General features: G+C 42.9%; 1 protein-coding gene across 11 annotated transcripts in view; it reads right to left on the bottom strand.

Moving 5' to 3' along the window:
• DNM1L (dynamin 1 like) overlaps nt 1-18,083 on the bottom strand; it is a 59,401-nt gene extending 41,318 nt beyond the window's left edge. For 3 of the 11 annotated variants that reach the window (XM_037878743.2, XM_037878757.2, XM_043541061.1), the window contains exon 1: nt 17,728-17,969. In XM_037878743.2, the coding sequence (XP_037734671.1) occupies nt 17,728-17,829 (102 nt within the window). In that variant the 5' untranslated portion in view covers nt 17,830-17,969. Of the gene's footprint in view, nt 1-7,518; nt 7,664-17,727 lie in introns of those variants that run through there. The other 8 variants (XM_037878735.2, XM_037878751.2, XM_037878723.2 and 5 more) reach the window with 6 other exon arrangements.
• Nucleotides 18,084-22,226: the final 4,143 nt, after the last annotated feature.

Genomic DNA, 22,226 nt, shown 5'->3' with positions numbered 1-22,226 from the left:
GTGTCACCAAAAAAGATGTTTGGATCTGGGTACTTATCCTTTCTACATCGATATACTAGGATCTTACACATGAAAATGAGTATCCCAAGTAGAATTTTGCAAGGCTATTTGTACACTTTTTGGCATATAACTCCACCGACTGCAAACCCGATGCATCTTGTCTATAGGAAAATCAACCAGCAGCAGCTGACAAAACACAGCAGTTAAGAAATATTTTCACTAAGACTGCACAATCCTATATTCCATCTGAGTGGCATTTCCCTCTGCAGAACTTGTGTATGAGGTTGGTAGAAGTGTAACAAAGGAGTTCTGCTTAGATCGGCAATAAAATCATATTCACAGATTCATAGATATTAAGGTCAGAAGGGACCATTATGATCATCTAGTCCGACCTCCTGCACAACGCAGGCCACAGAATCTCACCCATCCACTCCTGCGAAAAACCTCTCACCTATGTCTGAGCTACTGAAGTCCTCAAATCATGGTTTAAAGACTTCAAGGAGCAGAGAATCCTCCAGCAAGTGACCCGTGCCCCATGCGACAGAGGAAGGCAAAAAACCTCCAGGGCCTCTTCCAATCTGCCTGGAGGAGAATTCCTTCCCGACCCCAAATATATACAGAGGTTTGAGGAAATACCTTGTTAAACATCTAAGATTTACTAGGCCTGGGTACATCACCTAAATTCACTACAATTCTGGATTGACGGGTTTGGTTTTGCGAGTTGTTTTGTTTTAATACAACCATACTACACTATTCAATTTCTCTGTAGTTTGCAGTTGAGGAGATAAGAATAGAGGACAGGGAGCTAAAAAGGTCTTTGGCAATCAGTGAATTATTGAGTCCCCAAATTATCACCCACCATCATGGTAGTTATTTAATAATCATTGAGCATACTGACAAGTCTACCTGCTACACACTAGCTCCACGGAACCCTCTCCACTGGGTTCCAATCCAGGGCCCAGTAGTAAGAAGCTAAGTCCTGCTTCTCAAAGTGCTAGACTGCTGTCTCGCCTCCCTGGATCACTTCCTACCAAATCCCTCTTTTCCCAATGGATAAAGTAAAAATATGAAATAACTGAAATCAAAAAGTCTCAGATCTTCGGAGAGCTGCAAGTCCCTTCTCTGTGGGTTTGGCAAAGGGGGTACAGCCAGTAGCAGCTCCTGCAGTGCTCCTTCCCAAGAGATCAGCATGTAGGTCAGTTCTCCACCTCCACCAGCCAGCTACTGAGCTGATCTGCTCCCCTTTTAAGTTCTTCCTCCAGCCCATGCATGCTTTGCAGGTGAGGCGGGGCAGGGCTGCCTTGGTCCAAAGTAGCTGCTTACCCCCTTCCTTTCCAGTGCAGGGTTTGTACACTGTCACAGGGGTACTATTTAAATCAAAATAGTAAATAAAATTTGGTAACAACTGTCTTATTCCCAAAATAAGCTGCTGCTACCCTTCATTATCTTTAGCATAGAAAGCTGTTTCTTTACCAATAGTTTAAAGTCAAGAACTGATATGGAGGTCATGAACCTAACCATATCATTGTTTACAAAAGCAGATTAAGGTGCCACAGTGAGAGATGGACACAGTGAAAGGAGGATAAGAGAATAGGATTAAAAAGTGACTTGCTAAGGGGTTAAATTATAAAGTGCAAAGTAGTAACAGATTTTTATTGATGTGATGGGACAAGACAACCAAATCACTACCTGCCCCACTAAAGAAAACAGACAGCAAGAGAACATTAAAGAGAATATTTATGAATACAACTTATACCTTAGAATTTATCTCCTTCTCAAGTATACAGGGCCAAAACCTTCAATCGTTACTCAGAATTTCAACAGCCTAAACTTTAATTAAAAAAAAAATTAAAAAAAATAAGAGCTTCATGCTCTGGGAGAGAGCTATTTTACCAAAAATTGAGAAAGACTTAAAAACCACACTAAAAGTTATGCTGTTGTCAGATTTGCAAACCACAGTTGGAGTTACATTATGATGAAAAAAAGTCCAAAATAATCACACCTAAATAATCTGAACTGGAATGTGGAACCACTCTGAAAAATAACTACATAAATATGGCACTCATTCCACAGACCTGTTCCCTATGTGAATTTTGGACATATCTTCTGATTTGTACATTTTAACTACTTTCTACCCAAGCAACTCTACAGAGCCAACAGTTAGAAAACGGGGCTTGATTCTATTTCTCTTCGTCCATCCACAACTGATGTCTTCACTGATAAACTGAGTTACAGGCAGCTCTTGGCTTAAGTCTATCCACACACAAAAATCCGTAACTTGAGTCTGATGATGTTTTTACCTCAAGTTGGCTGGCTGACCAGGAGATAAGAGAACACAGCTGGAGTTAGCAGAACTCATCAGCAGCTCACATCCCGCACTCTGTGTAGCTCCAGTGTTATTTTGCAGGATGGATGCTCTCACTCAAACCAGGTTAACTCAAGAGGAGTTAGCTTGAGCATAGATAATTTACATTAACTCTGAGGTAAAGATATAGGGTACACCTATATATATATATATATATATATACACACACACATACACACACAAGTTCTGCTCACATTAGTGCCTACAAGTAGCAGTGTGGCTAAGCTGGCATGGATGACAGCTCACAAAAGCCGCCAAGTATGTAGCTGGGGGTCAGAAGGGCCTATACTCAGGCTACTAGCCCAAACTGCCACCCATAGCATTTGTAGTAGAAAAAGAGAGCCCGGAGACATAAGACCTCCTTTAAAGCCTAAGGCCCTGCTTATATAATGCAAAGTTAGCAAGAGTCAGGCTATGAGCAAAAGTTGAGCTCTGTAACAAAACATGCCTGCTTGCAGGTTCACTGTCCGGAACATGAACTTGGCAAGAACACGGCTGGTGTTGCAAAAACACTCCTAAAAAGTGCTAGGCGCTGGACACTTGCAAAAACATATTCCAGAAGATCATGCCAGAACACCCCGATACAAAGTTATGGTGTAAATACACTCCCCGAAGATGATATGGGGACACACTGACCCCTCCTAAAGATTACAAGGTGATGGATAAAGATGTTTTGATTGAACCAACATGTACAATGTAAAGGGTGGTAACTAACCACATCAGAGGGGCAATATGTAACTTGTTTGTATCAATGTATAAAAGAGTAGTCACAGAGGAGGTGTCTTTGGCTGAGGGGGGAGCGGAAAGTCACATCCCTTACTGGGCTGGTTCATTGTAACACACATACATGTATTATTGTTAGGGCTGAGATTTAGTCATGGACTCCGTGACTTCCAAAGACCTCCATGACTTCAGCCAGCGCCAGCTGCAGGATCCCCTGCCACCTGCACAGTGGCAGGGGGGACCCCCGCAGCTCCACGCTGCCACCGCTCCTGGCCACCACGGGAGGCAGGGGACCCCACTGCTCCCCGCCCGCAAAGGGGACCCCACTGCTCCCTGCCCATCTACAGCAGATGGCAGGGGGGACCTGGCGGCAAGAGGGACCCCCAGAGCTTCCGGATGCTGTGGGTGGCAGGGGGGTCCCCCACAACTTGGAGCCTCCAGCAGAGGGGGACCCTGGAGCTCCCAGCCCCCACCACCCTTGCCCAGGCTACCCATTTTGTGAGAGGTATTTTTAGTAAAAGTCAAGGACAGGTCACGGGCGTCCGTGATTTTTTCATTATTGCCCATGACCTGTCCATGACTTTTACTAAAAATATCCGTGAAAAAACGTAGCCTTAATTATTGTACCTGTAACCATTGAGCCAGGGCATTAGGACTGTGCTTCCTTAACAATAAATCTGGTGGAGCGCCTTTGCCACTGAACCAAGTTTGTAGTCTTCTTGGACAATTCCATCGAAGTCTGTTGTATGGGCCATCTGGCCAGACCCATTGCAGCACACAGAGAGAACACATGCAGCCAACAACTGGCAACACCACTATGGCCATACTGCTATTTTTATGCATTAGCTCAAGCAGCGCTAGTGCACATACGTCTATCCGAGCTGGGAATCACATCTCCCAGTTGCTGTGTAGATGTACCCATACCATAAGTTCCAAATAGGGCCAAATTCTTTCCTAAATCACACTTGTACAATACAGATGGGTTGCAGTGGTTCAGAAGAATTTCTTCTGCAGAATCTTAATATGAGTGAGACTACATAAGAAGGCATAAACTCAGGTTTACTCAGATTCCATTATGAGTTTGCAGGACTGAGAAAGACATCTTTTTTCTCGGACCGAAACATTCTCAATCAATAACTAATGATACATAAAAAACAAACCCTACAATATCAGTTTACAGTCATTTTCAGACAAGAACTGCACCCTCACCTAATTTCACTTCACACATTAACACTAATGAACTTGTACTAGCTGTAGATATTGTCAAACAACAGTTTAAATTGATCGTTGCTCTTTAAATTTATCATTAGGTCCTTTTGTAGCTTCCAAGATAAAGTTTCTCATTTTAAAAAGTGTTTCCAGTAAGGGATAAGTTGTCAAATGCAACAATTGAGGAATTTCAAATCCTCAATAAGGATAATTTGTAAATGCATCGTCTTTTGCAGAGCTACACACAACTGCAGTAGTGGGAAAAGGTACAGAATTGATGCATGAGATAACTTAGGCTTAAAGTAGGACCACAGAGCAAAGCACAGGCATTATAGCCCTGATTTAGCAAAGCAGTGATGTCAATATCAGAGTTTTCCCTACAATATGAGATAACTGCAATGAGAACTCAGAAATACCAAAAGCTTTCACTATAGGACAGAATTATCTCCTCAACATTTTCTTAAAACTAACTACCAGCCCTGCTTTGAGATTCCATGTGGGATTTGCAAAGCTGCATTCTTTCCTTCTTACATACAATCACAAATACAGTAGTAAAAGTTCAGCTGGCCAGATTATGCTCTCTGTAACACCTGTGTAAAACCCATCATCTTTCAGCAGTTTGCACAGTTGTAACTATTTGGCCCCATATTCTGAATTTAGTAAGCAATTCCATAGCTGATGCATAGGGAGGAATAGAATCTAGTTCACTTTTTCTAAGGACTTGTCTACATAGGGAAATTGACTGGGGTAGCTACTGTAGAGTAAGTAGCTACACAATAGCTATTCTGGAACAGCTCCCCACATGGATGTTATTCCAGAATAATTACTTTACTTTGGAAGTGCATTAATATTTCTGGAATAAAGTATGCACATGGGAAACTATTATGGAATAGGTATTGCAGAATGGCTAAGTACACAATAGCTATTCCAGTCAATTTTGCTGTGTAGACAAGCCTAAGTTGCATTGGCTCTACAGGGCTAACAAGAGTAAAGCATATTTAATAACGGCAGCAGAGTGGACTCTTAAAAACACAGGAAGCTGGACTCATGAGTTTTCATATAGTTCCTTTTTAGAGTAGAACTGCACTCCAAGCAGGCTTCAGAAGGGGTAGCCCATATCTATATCCCCTGTGCATACGCACACACAGCCCTCTGATTTTTGGCAGAAAGGTGAGATACAGCAAAAAGGTATCAACTGCAAATCCTTCATCAATAAATACATTCTATAACAACAAATTGAGCCAGTATACTCTTCTGCTTTGCTGGAGTTTCAACTCAGTACTACAGCTGACTGCAATTCTTCCAAGTCGTGCCATGAAACAGTGATGTTGGATATTGACCATTCAAACAAGTTCCAGTGGAAGGCCTTTCCATACTCATAAGTAGTACTGTACAGACATATTACAACAGTTGTGCTCAAACCTTTTTAAAACAATAAAATTCCACTTTGCAATATAGCAAAAAAAACCAAGCCATCTTGTATCTTAAAAATAGCTAAAGAACCGCCTCAGAGTTACAAACACCAGAGTTGTGAACTGACCAGTCAATCACACACCTCATTTGGAACTGGAAACACACAATCAGGCAGTAGTAGAGACCAAAACAAAACAAATACAGTAGCGTACTCTGTTAGACGTAAACTATTAAAAAAAATAAAGGGAAAGCAGCATTTTTCTTCTACATAATAAAGTTTCAAAGCTATATTAAATTCACAGTTCAGTTGTAAACTTTTGAAATAACCATAACATTTTGTTCAGTGTTACGAACATTTCAGAGTTATGAACAACCTCCATTCCCAAGATGCTTGTAACTCTGAGGTTCTACTGTAGTCTCAAACTGATTCTAAATTCCAAACAAGAAAACTCATTGCTAGAGATTTATTATTCAGACATTTGACAACATGAAGCCTGTGCCTTGTGATCATCATGTGTAGGAATCTTCTCCAACAGCTTCTAACATACATTACAGATTTCTCTAGATTTAGAGAGTATGTTTGTGGTTGTCAAATTGATTTCCCCCCCCCCCCCCAGCTCTTTTGGAAACAATTTTTTTTACGTGTGGGCAGGATTAAGGCACCAGGGTAAAACAGATTAACCAAAAAAAACGTTATCAAGTATTTGGAAAAGGCACTCTGCCACTCAGAAGGTGAACAGAGCCCTGGCAGCAAGCAGGAGTCAGTGGAAAAGAGGGAAGGTCCTCTCATGGATTGATAACTAGTTAAAAGATAGGAAACAAAGGGTAAGAATAAATAGTTAGTTTTCAGAATGAAGAGAGGTAAATAGGGTGTCCCCCAGGGGTCTGCAGTGGGCCCAGTCCTATTCAACATATTCATAAATTATCTGGAAAAAGGGGTAAACAGTGAGGTGACAAAATTTGCAGAAACTACTCAATATAGTTAAGCCCCAAGCAGACTGCAAAGGGTGACTGGACAACAAAATGGCAGATGAAATTCAATGTTAATAAATTCAAAGTAATGCACATTGGAAAACATAATCCCAACTGTACATAAGATGATGGGGTCTAAATTAGCTGTTACCACTCAAGAAAGATCTTGGAGTCATTGTAGATAGGTCTCTGAAAACATCCATTCAATTTGCTGCGGAAGTTCAAAAAGCGAACAGAATGTTGAGAATTGTTAAGAAAGATATAGATAAGAAGACAGAAAATATATTGCCTCTATATAAATCCATGGTACGCCCACATATTGAATACTGCGAACAGATGTAGTCAAAAAAAGATATATTGGAATTGGAAAAGGTTCAGAAAAGGGCAAAAAATAATTAGGGGTATGGAATAGCTTCCATCTGAGGAGAGATTAATAAGACTAGGACTTTTCAGCTTGGAAAAGAGACGACCAAGGAGGGATATGATAGAGGTCTATAAAATCATGACTGGTGTGGAGAAAGTAAATAACGAAGTATTACTTACTCCTTTTCATAACACAAGAACTAGGGGTCACCAAATGAAATTAATAGGCAGCACGTTTAAATCAAACAAAAGGAAGTATTTCTTCACACAAAGCAGCCAACCTGTGGAACTCCTTGCAAGAGGATGTTATGAAAGCCAACACTACAACAAGGTTCAAAAAAAGAACTAGATAAATTCCTGTAGGATAGGTCCATCAATGGCTATTAGCCAGGATGGGAAGGGATGGCATCCCTAGCCTCTGTCTGCCAGGTATGATGCCAGTTAGTTACAAGTATTGTATCTCTGATACTGACCTTGAATCAAAAGTTTTGCACAACTGATGCAAGGCATTCAAGACAGGTAAATTTCACAGCCTCTTAGTGCAGCTGGAAATCTTAACAATGCTTTTGGTACAGCATGAAGATCCTTAGTGGAGCAGTCCATTGTGATAATCCTTTTCGGTTTGTTAGCTTCACAGATGACAATTCCAGTTTTGAAAAACTACAAAAAAAATGCTTTTACAATACCTTTAAAACATACAAAAGGAAATATTTCTTCACACAATGCATAGTCAACCTGCGGAACTCTTTGCCAGAGGATGTTGTGAAGGCCAAGACTGTAACTAGTTCTTTTTTGAACCCTGATAAATTCATGGAGGATAGGTCCATCAATGACTATTAGCCAGGATGGGCAGGAATGGTGTCCCTAGCTTCTGTTTGCCAGAACCTGAGAATGGGTGACAGGGAATGGATCACTTGATGATTACCTGTTCTGTTCATTCCCTCTGGAGCACCTGGCATTGGCACAGTCAGAAGACAGGATACTGGGCTAGATGGACCTTTGGTCTGATCCAGTATGGCCATTCTTATGTTCTTATGAAAAAATGGCAGTACTTTAAACTTAGGCTTGGCAGAATTTTTTTTTTTTTTAAATAGTTTCAACAGAAAATATCAATGTTTAAGTATTTTACTTTATTGATTTTAAACTTTCACAGTTGTACAAAATTATGGGTTTTAAGCTTTTATTTTTATCAATTTAAATTTTCATAAGTTGCAGGAAATTGGGGGGCAGAATTATTTAATGACATGTTGCAGTTCAAAAAGTTAACTCTTCATAACTGTTAAAACACAAATTGTCCACATCTATGTCAACATATACAAAGTATATGCGTGGAGGAATTCTGTGCTACTGCGTATACACAGAATTTACATCCCCTGCAGTTTTCTTTGCTTCCCTGAAGAAAAATGACTTTCTGACAGGGAAACAAAGGGAAGCCACAAGAGTGGTCATGCAACCCTCCCCAGTAGTATGTTTTGGGTGCCCAGGGCAGCCAGCAGAGGTAAATCACTGGGGCAGGAGGCGGGACTGGGGAAGACCCGGCTGGTGGCTCCTACCCTGCATCAGGCTCGGCTGCTAGTCCTGGCTGGGCTGCGGAGGATGGGACTTCCTCTTCCCCTGCACGGCATCTGGGGCCAGGTCAGACCCACCTCCAGATTTCCCCCACAGCTGCAGGAAGCTCTGCAACCCCCCTCCACCTCCGCTTCCTGCTCCCTGAACCCATCATTCCTCAACTGTAGGGTGAGGGATCCCTGTACAGGGAGCTGCTCCCCCATCTGCCCAGACCCCCTCATACCTAGACCCTCCTGCCGAGTCCCACTTCCCCTGAACCTGGACCACCCCAACGAGCCCCAACCAGCTGCACCTGTATCCCCACCCCATTAAGCCCCACTTCCCCAGCATCTGGACCCCACACTGACCCCCCACACCCAGACCCCCTTGCAAAGTTCTATCTCCCCAACACCCAGACACCCTCCCCCGAGCTGAGCTCCAACCACCTTTACCTGGACCCCCCTGCAGTCCCATTGCCATTGCACCCAGAACCTTCCTCCCCCTCAACAAGCTCCTGTGCATCCAATCCCCTGCGCACCTGGATCCCCCAATGAGCCACCCGCACCCAGATTGCCCTAAACAGAACCCTCTCAATCCACAGCTGGATCCCCCCCACACTTGGATCCTGCCTTGCTCAGCCTGCCTGCCCACACCTGGTGCACCTGACCCAGAGAGGCAGAGACCTGGGTTGTTTCTGGGGCAGGCCCGGTCCTTACGCTATGTCAGGGTTGGGTGCAGACTCACCACTGAGTACGTGTCCCCTGGGGGGAGAGATGCACAGTGATCTCCCACCTCTGTGCAGCCAGTGGCCTCTGCTCCCCAATGCCATGCTGGAGCCTCCACATTTATTTGACAAATAAAATTTGCAGAATTTTAAAATACTGTGTACAGAATTTTTATTTTTTTGGCGCAGAATGCCCTCAGGAGTAAAAGTAAATGTCCCTAAAGCAGGGTGGATTTGATTTAAATCACTAGTTAGGAAGACTCAATTTAATCATGAATTTCTACATAAAAGTGCATTCTTGTTGATTATTATAACCTTAATACATATCCTTTTCAACTCAGAGATAGATGTAGGTTTCATTTTTAAAAGGTACACACTATACATTTTTTAAGTGATTTATTTTGAAAACTTTTCTGATTAGTTTTGCAGCTATATCAGAAAATGAATGATTGTTTGGTTATTTCACTGGCCAAAGGTAATTGAAGCAGATATTTATGAAGTCACTGGGAGGTGAACTATCTCCTATTCAACAAGTTAATGATTAATATTTGGAGGATTTTCTTGCCAGGCTGTATTAGGAGGAGAACATCACCAGACAGACATTTAAATTGTTTTATTTAACTAAAAAACAACGTTATGTATTCTGGATTTTTTTCTTCAACAGCAAACATATTTTAACAAAACAAGCATATGAATTTTTAAATTTAGTTAAACATACAAGTTTTCTTTTAATCAGGTTTTTGTTAAAATTGTTTTTAACTCAAATAGTTAAATGAAATATTTAAGAAAAAATCAATCGACTGTCAGCCAGGTCAATATGAGAAACTTAAAATATTGGCTTCTGCAGCTAACTCAGTTGTCTTCACCTTCATTTTCCTGTTTGTTCATAATCTGGAAAAGAAAAACACGCTTTCCTGCTTTTTCAGGACCCAAACAATTTCTCAATTTGGAATGAAGTAGTCCAAAGGAAGAAAATATTCTTTCTACACCGACAGAAGCAGCTACTGCTATTAAAAGTGAGATCATCACTTCAAGTCTCCGAATCCAAGTGCTTAAATGACTTCTACCTGTTCATTGGTGTGACTTTCTTTAAAACATCATCAGCAAACATATATTTCTTGAATGGTTCTTATTCCCAAACTGGGTCTCTTTTACGGCCTGCTGCCATTATAGGTCTTCCCTTCTAGTGAGAGAATGGTATGGTAGATCTCAAATCAATGAAGGCTACACTCAGAAAGATAAGACTTTGGGAATATACTGCTCAGTTTCACTTTTGTTTCTCTTGCCTGTCCCTCCCTTCCCACCATTTATCTCCAGACTTCTACTCCTTGTCCAGATCTATTCCACCCCCAACAATCCTCTATTCACTGAACTTTTTGAAACTTTGCACTTTTAGAAAGAGGTAAGGGATTGAATCTGAGTACACAAAATTTGCAGAGGGATAATAGGGTTGAGGTCTGTTATTTCTCACTTCTATATTTTATTTATTTATTTAAAACATTTTTGCTGTTAACAAGCATGTTATTTCTGGAGACACAAATCCAGTTTGAGAACTGCAAAACTAAGCATCTCTGATGGCATCTTTTAGACCAGGGGTAGGCAACCTATGGCACGCATTCCAAAGGCAGCATGCGAGCTGATTTTCAGTGGCACTCACACTGCCCAGATCCTGGCCACCGGGGGGGCTCTGCATTTTAATTTAATTTTAAATGAAGCTTCTTAAACATTTTAAAAACCTTATTTACTTTACATACAACAATAGTTTAGTTATATATTATAGACTTCTAGAAAGAGACCTTCTAAAAACTTTAAAATGTACTACTGGTACACGAAACCTTAAATTGGAGTGAATAAATGAAAACTCAGCACACCACTTCTGAAAAGTTGCCGATCCCTGTTCTAGACTGAGCACTGAATCCCGTTGTGTAGATAAAGATTAACCTAAATAATCTATACAGAAGCCTGTGGAACCCCATAAGATTGGGTCCCTAATCCATGAACTATTGGAAGTCATTTACAAAACTTTTCTTAAACATTACATGAATATATGGTCTCATACTATAGAATTAGAATTTATAATCCCTATTCCATGATGAGATATCTTTGAGCTATAACGTATCTTAATTAAAACTATCTTTAGATAGGGTTTTTCCTCAAAAAGCATTTTATCAAAAAAAATCAGATTTAAATAAAAAAATCCAATTTTTTTTAAATCATTGATTTTTATCCACCCTGCCTTAAAGCCAATTCTAATAACTTCTCAACACCATTTTTCTCTCTTGCCTATCCATAGATTATCATCATCATCAATGGAAATATCTTTTCATTCATTCGTGGGGAAATTGATGTTTGCTGACTTTTACCAATCAAAATCTAATCCTTCCAAGTCTATCTATACTCAGCTCTACCCACACACTCTAACTAGCTAGATGTATCCACTAAACTGATCAGCAGTAAAATAGTTAACACTGTCATCAGCTTCAATATTAAAATCCTTTAGTTCAGTGCTTCTCAAGCTATCTGATGTGTGGGACCAGCAATTTTTTTTTCCAATGTGCGCGCAGACCGGCAGCCGATGGCTCGCAGACCGGCACTAGTCCGCGGACCACCACTTTGAGTAGCACTGCTTTAGATGAAGGGAACACAGTTCATGCTTCTGTTACAACTATCCTTTCATTCATCCATTTGCAGACTCAGTGAGAGACAGTGAGGCATTGATCACATTCTGAAGGTTTTCTTCACAAACCTAAAGGCCCTAAAAAAATTCTGCAGAAACTAATGATAGGGCCAGAGAGGCACAAGAACAGCATACCATCAAGTACTCCTCAATCCAACCTACATCAGAAGAAGATTACACAGTGTCTTGAAAGTGTAAAATAAACAGCTAATTAATGTCAATTTCACATCACTGCTCCTGTTCAAAGCAGGCACCAGAACAGCCAGGGTATGAACCATGGGGAGGAGACACTTGAGAGGAAGAAAGACAACTACACATAAAACCAGACACAGTGAACAGCAGATAAAAACTAACAGGTCTGGAAGGAGTTGGGGAGACAAACGCACACTCCTTGCCAGCTGTTGTCTGCATTATGCATTTGCAGTTCTATGCCATCTGTGGCCAGCCACTGGTGAAGATGCACAGGTGCAAACCTCTTCTACAGACATGAAAACCAGAGCTTTCCCAAGTGGAGCATACCCCTGCTTGAAACCTGGGTAAATGACAAATTGCAGCTTGACCTATCTAAAGCAGGGGTTTACACGAACACAGTGCAACCACAACGTTGTTTTATAATTGAGAGCTGAAATTGGGACAAATCCCCAGTCGAGACAAGGCCTTAGCAGCTAAGCAGGAGAACTCAAATTTAACAAACTAAACCATGGCTAGCACAAGTACCAACTCTCCAGGAGGATATCCCAATATAACATCTGGTACACTTGCCCCTGAATCCCAGTAGTTGACAGCGTACACCTGGCTTCACAAACATTTTTCCCCCCCAACAGTATCTTGCTGTGAGAATTATAATCTTAACTTTATCTAACAGAATACAGTGGATTTGCAGGATAGCTGTTATGCATAACCTGACATACCACATTATGACATTCAGAATGGTTCTACCATTGGGGTACTAAGCACACCACATCCACTCAGCAAGATTAGAAAATCAATAGAAAGTAAAATAAATTTAAGGCAATCCCAAATCTGTGTGACACTCACAGCCATTAATAGAATAAAACAGCTGTTCTCTTTGAAAGATCCATGCAGGAAGGCTGTATGTTAAATAGTGGGAAGTACATTTAGGCATTTGCCAATAGGAAGCCCCAAAATAGCAACAAAACAATAGTTAATAAGTCAGAAGACAAACATACGTCTGAGAGGCAATTTCAGAAGTGCTACTAATGAGCACATGTGCAGCTAAGTATTACAATACCTCACCTAAAATACCATCCCAAAGCCATGCCTGGGATGCACAAGTAAGGTCACAATTTTACACATAGCATAGGTTGCCCATAATGCATTTCTGTAATGGTGTTTACTACTAAGCTAGTCATTATTTAAATCAATGGGAGAGGCAATGATTTCTAGGAACCCCCTGCAGAAGGCAAACAATAACCTGGAAGAGTAAAGCTACCTCATTCATAGCCATTTGGATTAATGCCCTACCGAGATGGCCAAATATGATAATATTCTCATTGCGTATAATGAGCCACATGTTTGACCGCTTCTTGAACCTAGACCTGATTTTGTAGTGTAGGCAATTAACCACAGCAATAACTATCACACATGTATTTTGTATGTATATACATTCAAATAGACTCATTGTTTTGGGAACCATCAATATTACACCTTCTTTCTTTTTACTGTAGTGTTTTGTGCTATTAGGTTGAGGCCATTCCATAAAGCTTTATAAGTAACAAGTCTTAACCACAGAGCAAAGTACAGATATAAGATGAAGACATCAGAGTGGTTGGATGCTATTGCACTATTGTATTGCATGTGTTGCTTATAAGTATTTCCAGCCTGTGCCTTTTCATAAAATTTGATAATGCAGAAAGCTAACATATAAAACCAAAGGAGAAATAGAACCACATACTCACTGCTAGGAATGACAGAATAACCAGAATTAGTGACACAAGATTAGTGTAATGGGAAGGGTTCAAAGGGCAGAAACCACTAGTAACAACTCTCAACTCCTTTTGCCAAGGCTGGCAAGAATGCTAGCAAAATATCTATACTATGACACAGAATTGCTGCTCTGGACAATACCTAGAGAAAACTGGAAAATGAACAATTCTCACACTGTTTGGAGTAACACAGAACATGACTAGAGAGGCAGAGGCATCTGAATAATAGTGCCCAAAGCCCAGTTAGGAAATATTTTATAATTAGGACTAAAATGTGTTTACAAAGGGAAAAAATAGGACACTGAAGTTCAGCAGAGCATATTTTCAAGGAATGCAGGAAATGTTGAATCACAAAGCAATGGAGGAAAGGAGCACACTGGGGAAATAGAAAGAGTTCAAAGATAAATTAAATGCATGCCCACGGGATATGGGCAATTTCTAGCTAAAAATATTGTAGAAATAAATAGAATCCACACAGCATGCAGAAAAACACAAAACATATCATGGATAAGAGAAGGCATAAGCAAGGTATGAAATATTATATACAAAGAAAGAGTGGAACCATTATAATATAGAAGAACAAAAGTGATGTGTGTGAAATTAAAATTACAGATGATTAAAACAATATTCCTGTCCACATAGAATGTATATAAAAAAAATAAAGGCAATTTAAGGAGAGAAACAGACACAAGGAAAGAATGAGAACAATTCACTGACAGTAGATAGAGAAATTCTCTTTCATTTGACAGTGTCCGTTTTCCACAACGAATGAGGCAGGTGAAGAATACAGAAACAGATTTGAAAAGTCAAAAGGAAGAAAGGCAAAATATTAAAGAAAGTCTTCATCTGCCAGCAAACTACTAGGAAATTAGACATCTTAGAAGAATTCCAGGGCCACATGGCATTTAACCACAAAATTCTGAAGTAACTGGCCTACACAGAGAATCTGAAGGAGGTTCATTTCAAAATTTACTTAAAATAAGGTAATAAAGCTAATGTAACAATTTAAGAAGAAATTTAAGGAGTGTCCAGAAACCTGTAGAACCATAAACCAACCTTAATAAAGGAACAAAACAAGCACACACCCAAAAGGCTATAATTTCACTGAGGGCAGACAACACAGATTCACATCACAGCAATCAGAGCTAACAAATATGATTATTTTTACTGTTAAAATATTAGGAAGGATACAATTTATTCGGACTTTACAAAGCCCTTTAATACAATGTCATGAGACCCTTATCTACAAGGTAAGTAGGATCATTATGAAATTGACTACAGAGCTGTTACGAATATAAAAGCAGAATATTTATAAGAGTGGACTATTCAAATTACATGCATTGTACGGAAGGTCATTAAGACCATTATTTGCTCTATGCATTTATGAATGGTAAACTAGGAAAAGTTGTTAATTCTTTGAGATTCTTGCCCCCAAACTGCCATGTCAATAAAATGCACAAAGTTAGGCAAGGAAAGTTTCAAACATAGGGTCAGGTGGAAGAATGCCACAATTACACCCGTTTTGGGAAGTGAATTACCCTGAAAAATACTGTAACTATTGTTTTACAATTCTTTTACATTAAGAATAAGCATATCAGTGGAAGAGATTAAATGTTTTCAGAGGATAATGGTGTCCTTTCTGCTACAAAAATAGTAAGGCACTTAACTGTAAATGCAAAATAGACTTTTTCCCTAAGAGCAGGAAATATATCCTTGACAGTGTTCTATTACAAGTATTTTATGTCTATTAGAATAATTATACATCAGTCATTTAGTATATCTGATGAATGATGGTAAAATAGAATGACAGCTGCTTCCTGTACTGCTCTTGACCACTACATTCTAACTGGCTTAGAGAGCAGACCTATTATGTGCTTCAGCAATACAGCTGCTTTTGTAGTACAAGTATTTCAAAGTTCAGAATGTACAGAGCTCTCTTGAATAAATAATTTTCTGAGCTACTGATATTCTATTTCCCATCTGCCCCATATATAAATATAACTGATCCTCAAGTATCCAGAAATTGCGTTGGATTTGGTATAACTTACCAAAAAAAAAGACCCATCAACCCTAAAAATTAAGCAAATTTTTTCTTCCAAAATTTTTAACAAAGGGTACTTCTACACAGAATGTTGCAGTAGTGAATCTCAGAGCCCAGATCAACAGGCTCATGATACGACACTAAAAATAGCTGTAAACATTAGGACTTGGGCTGGAACTCAGGCTCTGAAGCCTAGGGAGGGGAGACGGCTTCAAAGCCAGAGATCCAGCCTGAACCTGAATGTCTACACAGTTATTTTTAATGCCGTAGCTCAACCCAAGTCTATAGACACAGGCTCAGACTTGCTGCCATGGGATCCTGCTCGCTATGGAGATGTACCAGCCGTGCAGCTGGATCCATGTGGACAGACTGATGTACCTGCAGAAAGCTCCACTGAAGTCAATGGGGACTCAAGAGTCTGTTCATGTAGATCCACCTGCAGAAGTGCAGCCAAAATATATAGGCTCTGCCTCATCTCCATTTGAGTGCTATTGTCATAGGCATACGGTCACCTTAAGTAGCTATGGTAAACTTTTTTTTTTTTAGCTACAAGAACAACACTGCCTTACACTACTACAAATGAAAGAATTTTAAAAATCTAATTTAGTTGGTAATTACTTATGCGCTTTACTTTCTGCATTTCTCCAAGTATAGACAACAGAAAAAAATTCAGCTCTACTACTTTTAATTCATTTTACTTTCAGTGTCCTAGTGCTCAACATTTGGGTTTCAAACTCTGCACGGGCACCTTTGTCTAAGAACTATTTTCAGTCTGATAGGTAAAACCTTTTTATGGATTTATAACTTGGTTTAAAAAAAATTATGGGTCACACTTAAGTTGAGAAAAAAGAAAAGGAGTACTAGTGGCACCTTAGAGACGAACCAATTTATTTGAGCATAAGCTTTCGTGAGCTACAGCTCACTTCATCGGATGCATTCAGTGGATACAGAATAACACGGCTGCTACTCTGAAACCATTTAAGTCGAGATCATCCTTTTAAAACAACAATATGGTATCAATTTGGTTTTTAAAACCTACTAGCACGGCTAGACTTAGCCAGTCATTTGCTGCAATTATTTTGAACCAACACAGGTTTGTGGTTTTTAAGCAGTTGCACCAAATTGCCATTTAACAGAAATCAATCCAAGTAACTGCCAGAGATGTTAAATGACTGGACATGAGAGCAGAGGGCCAGGGTCACAGAGATGCGGTGTTAGGAGTTACCTTCCCAACCCTCTCTTACTACACCCCCTTTCCAGCGTTATGCAGCGTAAGCACCGTCAGGAAGGTCGAGCCCAGAATAAAACGGGGGCCTGCTGGTGGCCCAACACGGCAGGATGCTGGCGTGGGCAGCGCAGTCACCTTCAGCGGGACAGGAGCATTTGGAGCCGGTCGCTTCACGCCTCCCCCCCGCTCAGGCCACCCGCCGAAGAGGGAACAAGCCTCCCCCGCCCCCCGGGGCTGAGGCGCAGTCAGTCACTGACGGGCGCTGGGCGCAGCCGTGCGGGACACCCGCTGAAGGGCGCCGGCGGGTCTCCCTAGGGGCCACCCGCGCCGGCTGGCAGGCCCCGGAGCGGCCCCGCAGAGCCCTCGGGCACCAGGCGGGAGCGGGGCCCGGCCCCGCGCGAAGCCAGCGCCCCTCCCAGGCCCGCGTCCCCCGGTGCCCTTCACAAAGGGGCGGCTGCCGCCCCGCGCTCCCCGGGCGCCTCCCTCCCGGCCCCGGCCCCGGCCCCGGCCCCGCTCACCTGCGTCCCCACCACCACGATCTGCGGCAGCTGGATGATGTCGGCCCCCACGGCGTTGAAGACGTCCTGCAGCTTGTTGATCACGGGGATCAGCGCCTCCATGGCGGCGGGGCGCCCGGCCGGGCACGGCGGGGACGCAGCGGCGATGAATGGACCCGGCAGCCAACGGTTCTCCCTGCCCCTCGGCCACTACCCACCATGGGCGCCGGCCCCGCGCGCAGCCCAGCCCCAGCAGGCTGTGCGCGCCCCTCCCCGGGGTGGTGGCAGCCGCAAGGCCCGACGGGAGTTGTAGTGCCAGGCGCCCCGCAGCGCCCTCTAGTGGCTCCCAGAGGCGGCGGCAGGCTGAAGTGGAGCAGGCTGCCAAGCCTCGCCCCTGGAGCAGGGGGAAGTGGTGCCGCGGAAGCCACAGCGCCCGCTCTGCCCCCTCCCAACCCCGGAGTAAACAAACCACAGCCCTGAATTGTCATTAATTATTGTGCCTAATAGAACAATAGATACTGTACTACGGAAGTGCTGAAACTGGGGATGCTCCTGCACCCCTGGCTTGAAGTAGTAACAGCCCCAATACAGGGTTTCTGCCCTCAGCACCCCTGCTATAAATATTGTTCCAGCACCAGGGCTGTACTAATACCAAAGTCCCTGCACTAAGTAACCAAAGAATAGCCAAACCACCAGGCCATCCCCAGCTGTACAGTGTGTATTGACTACCCCCAGGTTTACACACAACTTCCCCACTCCCTCCATGAAAGGCTCCTCACAATACTCACAAAGCTCCCCCTTGGCCCCGCGGAGGTGCAGATGTAGAGATTAATGGGTGAAAAAAAGCCCACAGGAGAGACCCCCCAAAAAAGTATTCCTCAAAATGCTGCGGGACTCCTGTCTTGCGCATGTGCAAGTTAACTCTGTCTTTCAATTCAGCTGCATGCATTTTCATTTAAATTTATTGTTGTAAGTAATTTTCAGCAGTCACTGTAAGGAGATGGCAAATTAGCATAAAACACAACCTGGGGACTGATGAGTGCCAACCCTCGCACTGAGATATGCTGGAGAAATATGTACACAATGTCTCTGAAATGCAATCATGGGAGACAACCTGGTTGTTGTAAAAGCACAAGTGCCCTGTCTATGCTGTAATTTCCATTGCTACTACTGATGCAGCTGCACAGGTGTTGAATTACAACTCTGAAGTATGCTAGAGCTCTGTTAACACAAGTCATTAAAAATAAGTGCATCGGCATTACCTCCTAAGCAACTTTCCTGAGGGCAAATTGGTGCACTTGCTCAGTGACGTTGACCCTGCAAGGTCATCCAAACAGGAGAAAAGGGTAGCCAAAGGGATATGAAAATACCATAAATGGACAGAAACAAAATTAATAGCATTAATTTTCATAACTTGCCACATTTTATAAAGTGCAGATGGGTCCAAACTCCCACATTCAGATCCAGATCCAAAACTTCACCAAAGAAGAAGTGAAGCTGATCTAGTGCTTCAGCTCAGATCCATTTTACCAGGAGTTATGAGGTCAGTTGGACATGCACAGCAAGGGGATGATGTGGAGAAGACCTCAATGAGAGTCTTCTACTTTTACCCTCCTGTATTGGGCTTTCATTGCGGACTGGATTAGAAATGGGGTGTTGATCTTCTATTGTAACTTATAGTAATTGAGAATGGGGTATTTGCAGAGTTTCGTTTCTGGCAGCCCTAACAGAAGAGTCCTATATTCCTCAAAACGTGAGTGTTTATGGGAACCCGCCAAGGGCTGTGAGGTTGATGCCAGGAACACCTAGTGCCTTGCCCCCATACTCATGACACACAGTGAACGCTACCACACATCTAGGGGACTGGTGTACCATTAGCACTCACAGTGACACCCTGCAATTGAGTGAGTTACAAACCTACTCTCTCCTAAGAGATGTCTCCTTGTACTTGCAGTTATCTTCTTGGCTTCAGGGAAGAGCAGCAGGTCATTACCCCACTGACCAGCATCTTCAGAGAGCATCTCCTATATGCTTTTTGTTGGGAAGTGGGGGCTCCTGGCTTCTCCCCTTTTTTGTCTCTCTCCTGGGAGTTAGGGAATTTTATGGTTTCCTCCGTCCCTTAGTCTCCCCAACACACAAACACACACAATCCTGTATGTCCTTTGTTTATCCCCAGTGTCCAGTAGGTGTTCCCTATTGCCAAAATTCCTCTCCACTCCCTCAAAAAAAGTCTCCTTCCACTCCACTTCCAAAAATAAACCCTGGTCTGCAACCAAATTTCCTGATGGCCCCTCAACACCACATCATAGCTGCCTTTTGTCTGCTTGCACAATAACCCCATAAAAGGGAGGGAATCTCTCTACTTTTCTGTCCTGACACATGGCACCTTGGTTTGGAACATTTTTAAAAACTTAGATTTGGACTGGCTAAACGGAGACTGCTGGAAACTATGAAGGAAAGCACTGGGGAAATTTATAGGGGGAGAGAAAGACTACAAGCGATAAGCAGACTCTATGTAAGGCATCAACAATATTTGGCAATGAGATGGATCGCAGATTTAAAATCAGATGGATGAGGGAAGAAGAAAGCTAACAGCCAGATTTATTGGCTAACAGACTTTGCATTAAATGTTCTTTTGTCATGGCCATAGCATGTAATTACTGACAAATCACATCCCAAACTGGCTTCTGCTAGCCAACTTTTGCATTTCACCTTGATGATCAAATCACATCTGGTGGGCTTTATCCCGGCCAGCAGGAGCTCATATGACCTTCTGTTATACACAGAACTGGTTCCATAGGGAAACTGTCCCCAAGTGCTGAGCACCTCTGCCTAAATATCTACAGTACACTGAAACCAACTGGCTTGATGGTCTGGCACTGAACCATGTTCGAAGTGTCTCTAGGCAAGGGATCTTTCTGTTGCTTGAGCATCCCCACTCCTATTCCCTAGGCTCACTGATGTTCATGCTAAGTGATCAGTCCATTATATTTATGCAGCTTGGTTGCTTATTTTAAAATCACTGGGTTTTTCACCTGTCCTCTTTCTATCTGTAACATCCTCACTCCAAACCAGTTTTATAGAAGATATATAAGGTGGCTTGTTGAGACTTTATGGCATGAATACAAGTGTTCACTCAAGAACTACCAAATGAAAGAGTTATGAAAATAATGGAATTGAATTTTGAATTTTGTTAACTTTTAGCCCACTATTCAGCCAGCTCTAGTACTGACACCCCAGCACTTGTCTGAGTCTGAGACAATTAAGTGCTGGATGACATCATGCTTTGTATTCATTCTATGGGTAAATTGGTCAGTCCTGTCCCATTTCCTCCAGCCATGGAGGGGTGACAGAAAGGTAAAGACAGAAAAGGGGAAAGAAAGCAGAGTAAGTCCCCTCTTCTCAATCAGCATGGGATCTTCTCTGCACAATTCTTATTCCCAGTCAGTAAGATGTATTTTCCAGCTGTATTTGGATTTATTATCCATTTATGTTTTCACAAGTGAGACATCCATAGCACATGGAATCTCAGTGCTGCTGGAATGACTAATATTTCACGACAAAAGTTTAAATAAAAAATTAACTAGTCATAAATTAATATATTCATGAAAGAGAGAAGCAGTTAAAGCTCATGCAAGGTAAAGTGCAGAAAATTGTGCTTGAATGACTGTACCTGGTGGGGAAAAGTCCCAGTGGAATGTATTATTCCCAATAATGATACAGTAATCCATTGTGATTGTCCTACAGTGGCATCCATTAACCCTTAGAATGCTAACGCTCACGTATTCCTCTCAGGCAGGAACACTGATGTCATGGCCAGCAGCAGGTCGCATAGGCTGGGGGAGGCTGTGCCTCCCCAAACAGCCAGGCATGGCCCCGGCTCCCTGCAAGTGGCAGCCTCAGTCCGGTTCCTACTCCAGCCCCCCAGTGCTCCGTTTGGGGCTGGGGAGGCAGCGCGCTGCCCGCCTTCCCAATGCTCTGGAGCTGTGGAGGCTGGCGCTGTGCGGTCCACCCTCCTTCCCGGCACTCTGGGCCTGGGGCGGCTGGGGCTAGCCTCCCCTAGCCAGGGCTGGCTCTAGGATTTTTGCAGCCCCAAGCAAAAAAATGTTTGGCTGCCCCTGGCTCTGCCCTAACTCCACTTTTTCCCAGCCCCTTCCCCAAATCCCCGGCCCCGCCTCCTCCCCCGGGCATGCCACATTTCCCCACCCCCATTGCTTCCTGCGGCTCCCCCCGCCAACCCCAGCTCACCTCCGCTCCCGCCTGCTCCCTTGAACACGCCGCTGCTCCGCTTCTCCCCCCTCCCTCTCAGGTGAGGGAGAGGCAGCACATTCAGGGGAGCAGGCGAAGCGGAGGTGAGCGGGGGTGGTAGAGGAACCGCTCCCTGCCCCAGCTCGCCTCCGCTCCACCGCCGTCGCCTCCCCCGAGCGCGCCGCCCCTCGGCTTCTCCTCCCTCCCTCCCAGGCTTGCCGGGCGAAACAGCTGTTTGGCGCGCAGCAAGCCTGGGAGGGACGGGGGAGAAG

Source organism: Chelonia mydas, chromosome 1, assembly GCF_015237465.2.
Source record: "Chelonia mydas isolate rCheMyd1 chromosome 1, rCheMyd1.pri.v2, whole genome shotgun sequence".
Taxonomy (NCBI): Eukaryota; Metazoa; Chordata; order Testudines; family Cheloniidae; genus Chelonia; species Chelonia mydas.
The sequence above is the reverse complement of the archived record's forward strand: the minus strand, read 5'-3'. Positions and strand labels throughout refer to the sequence as shown.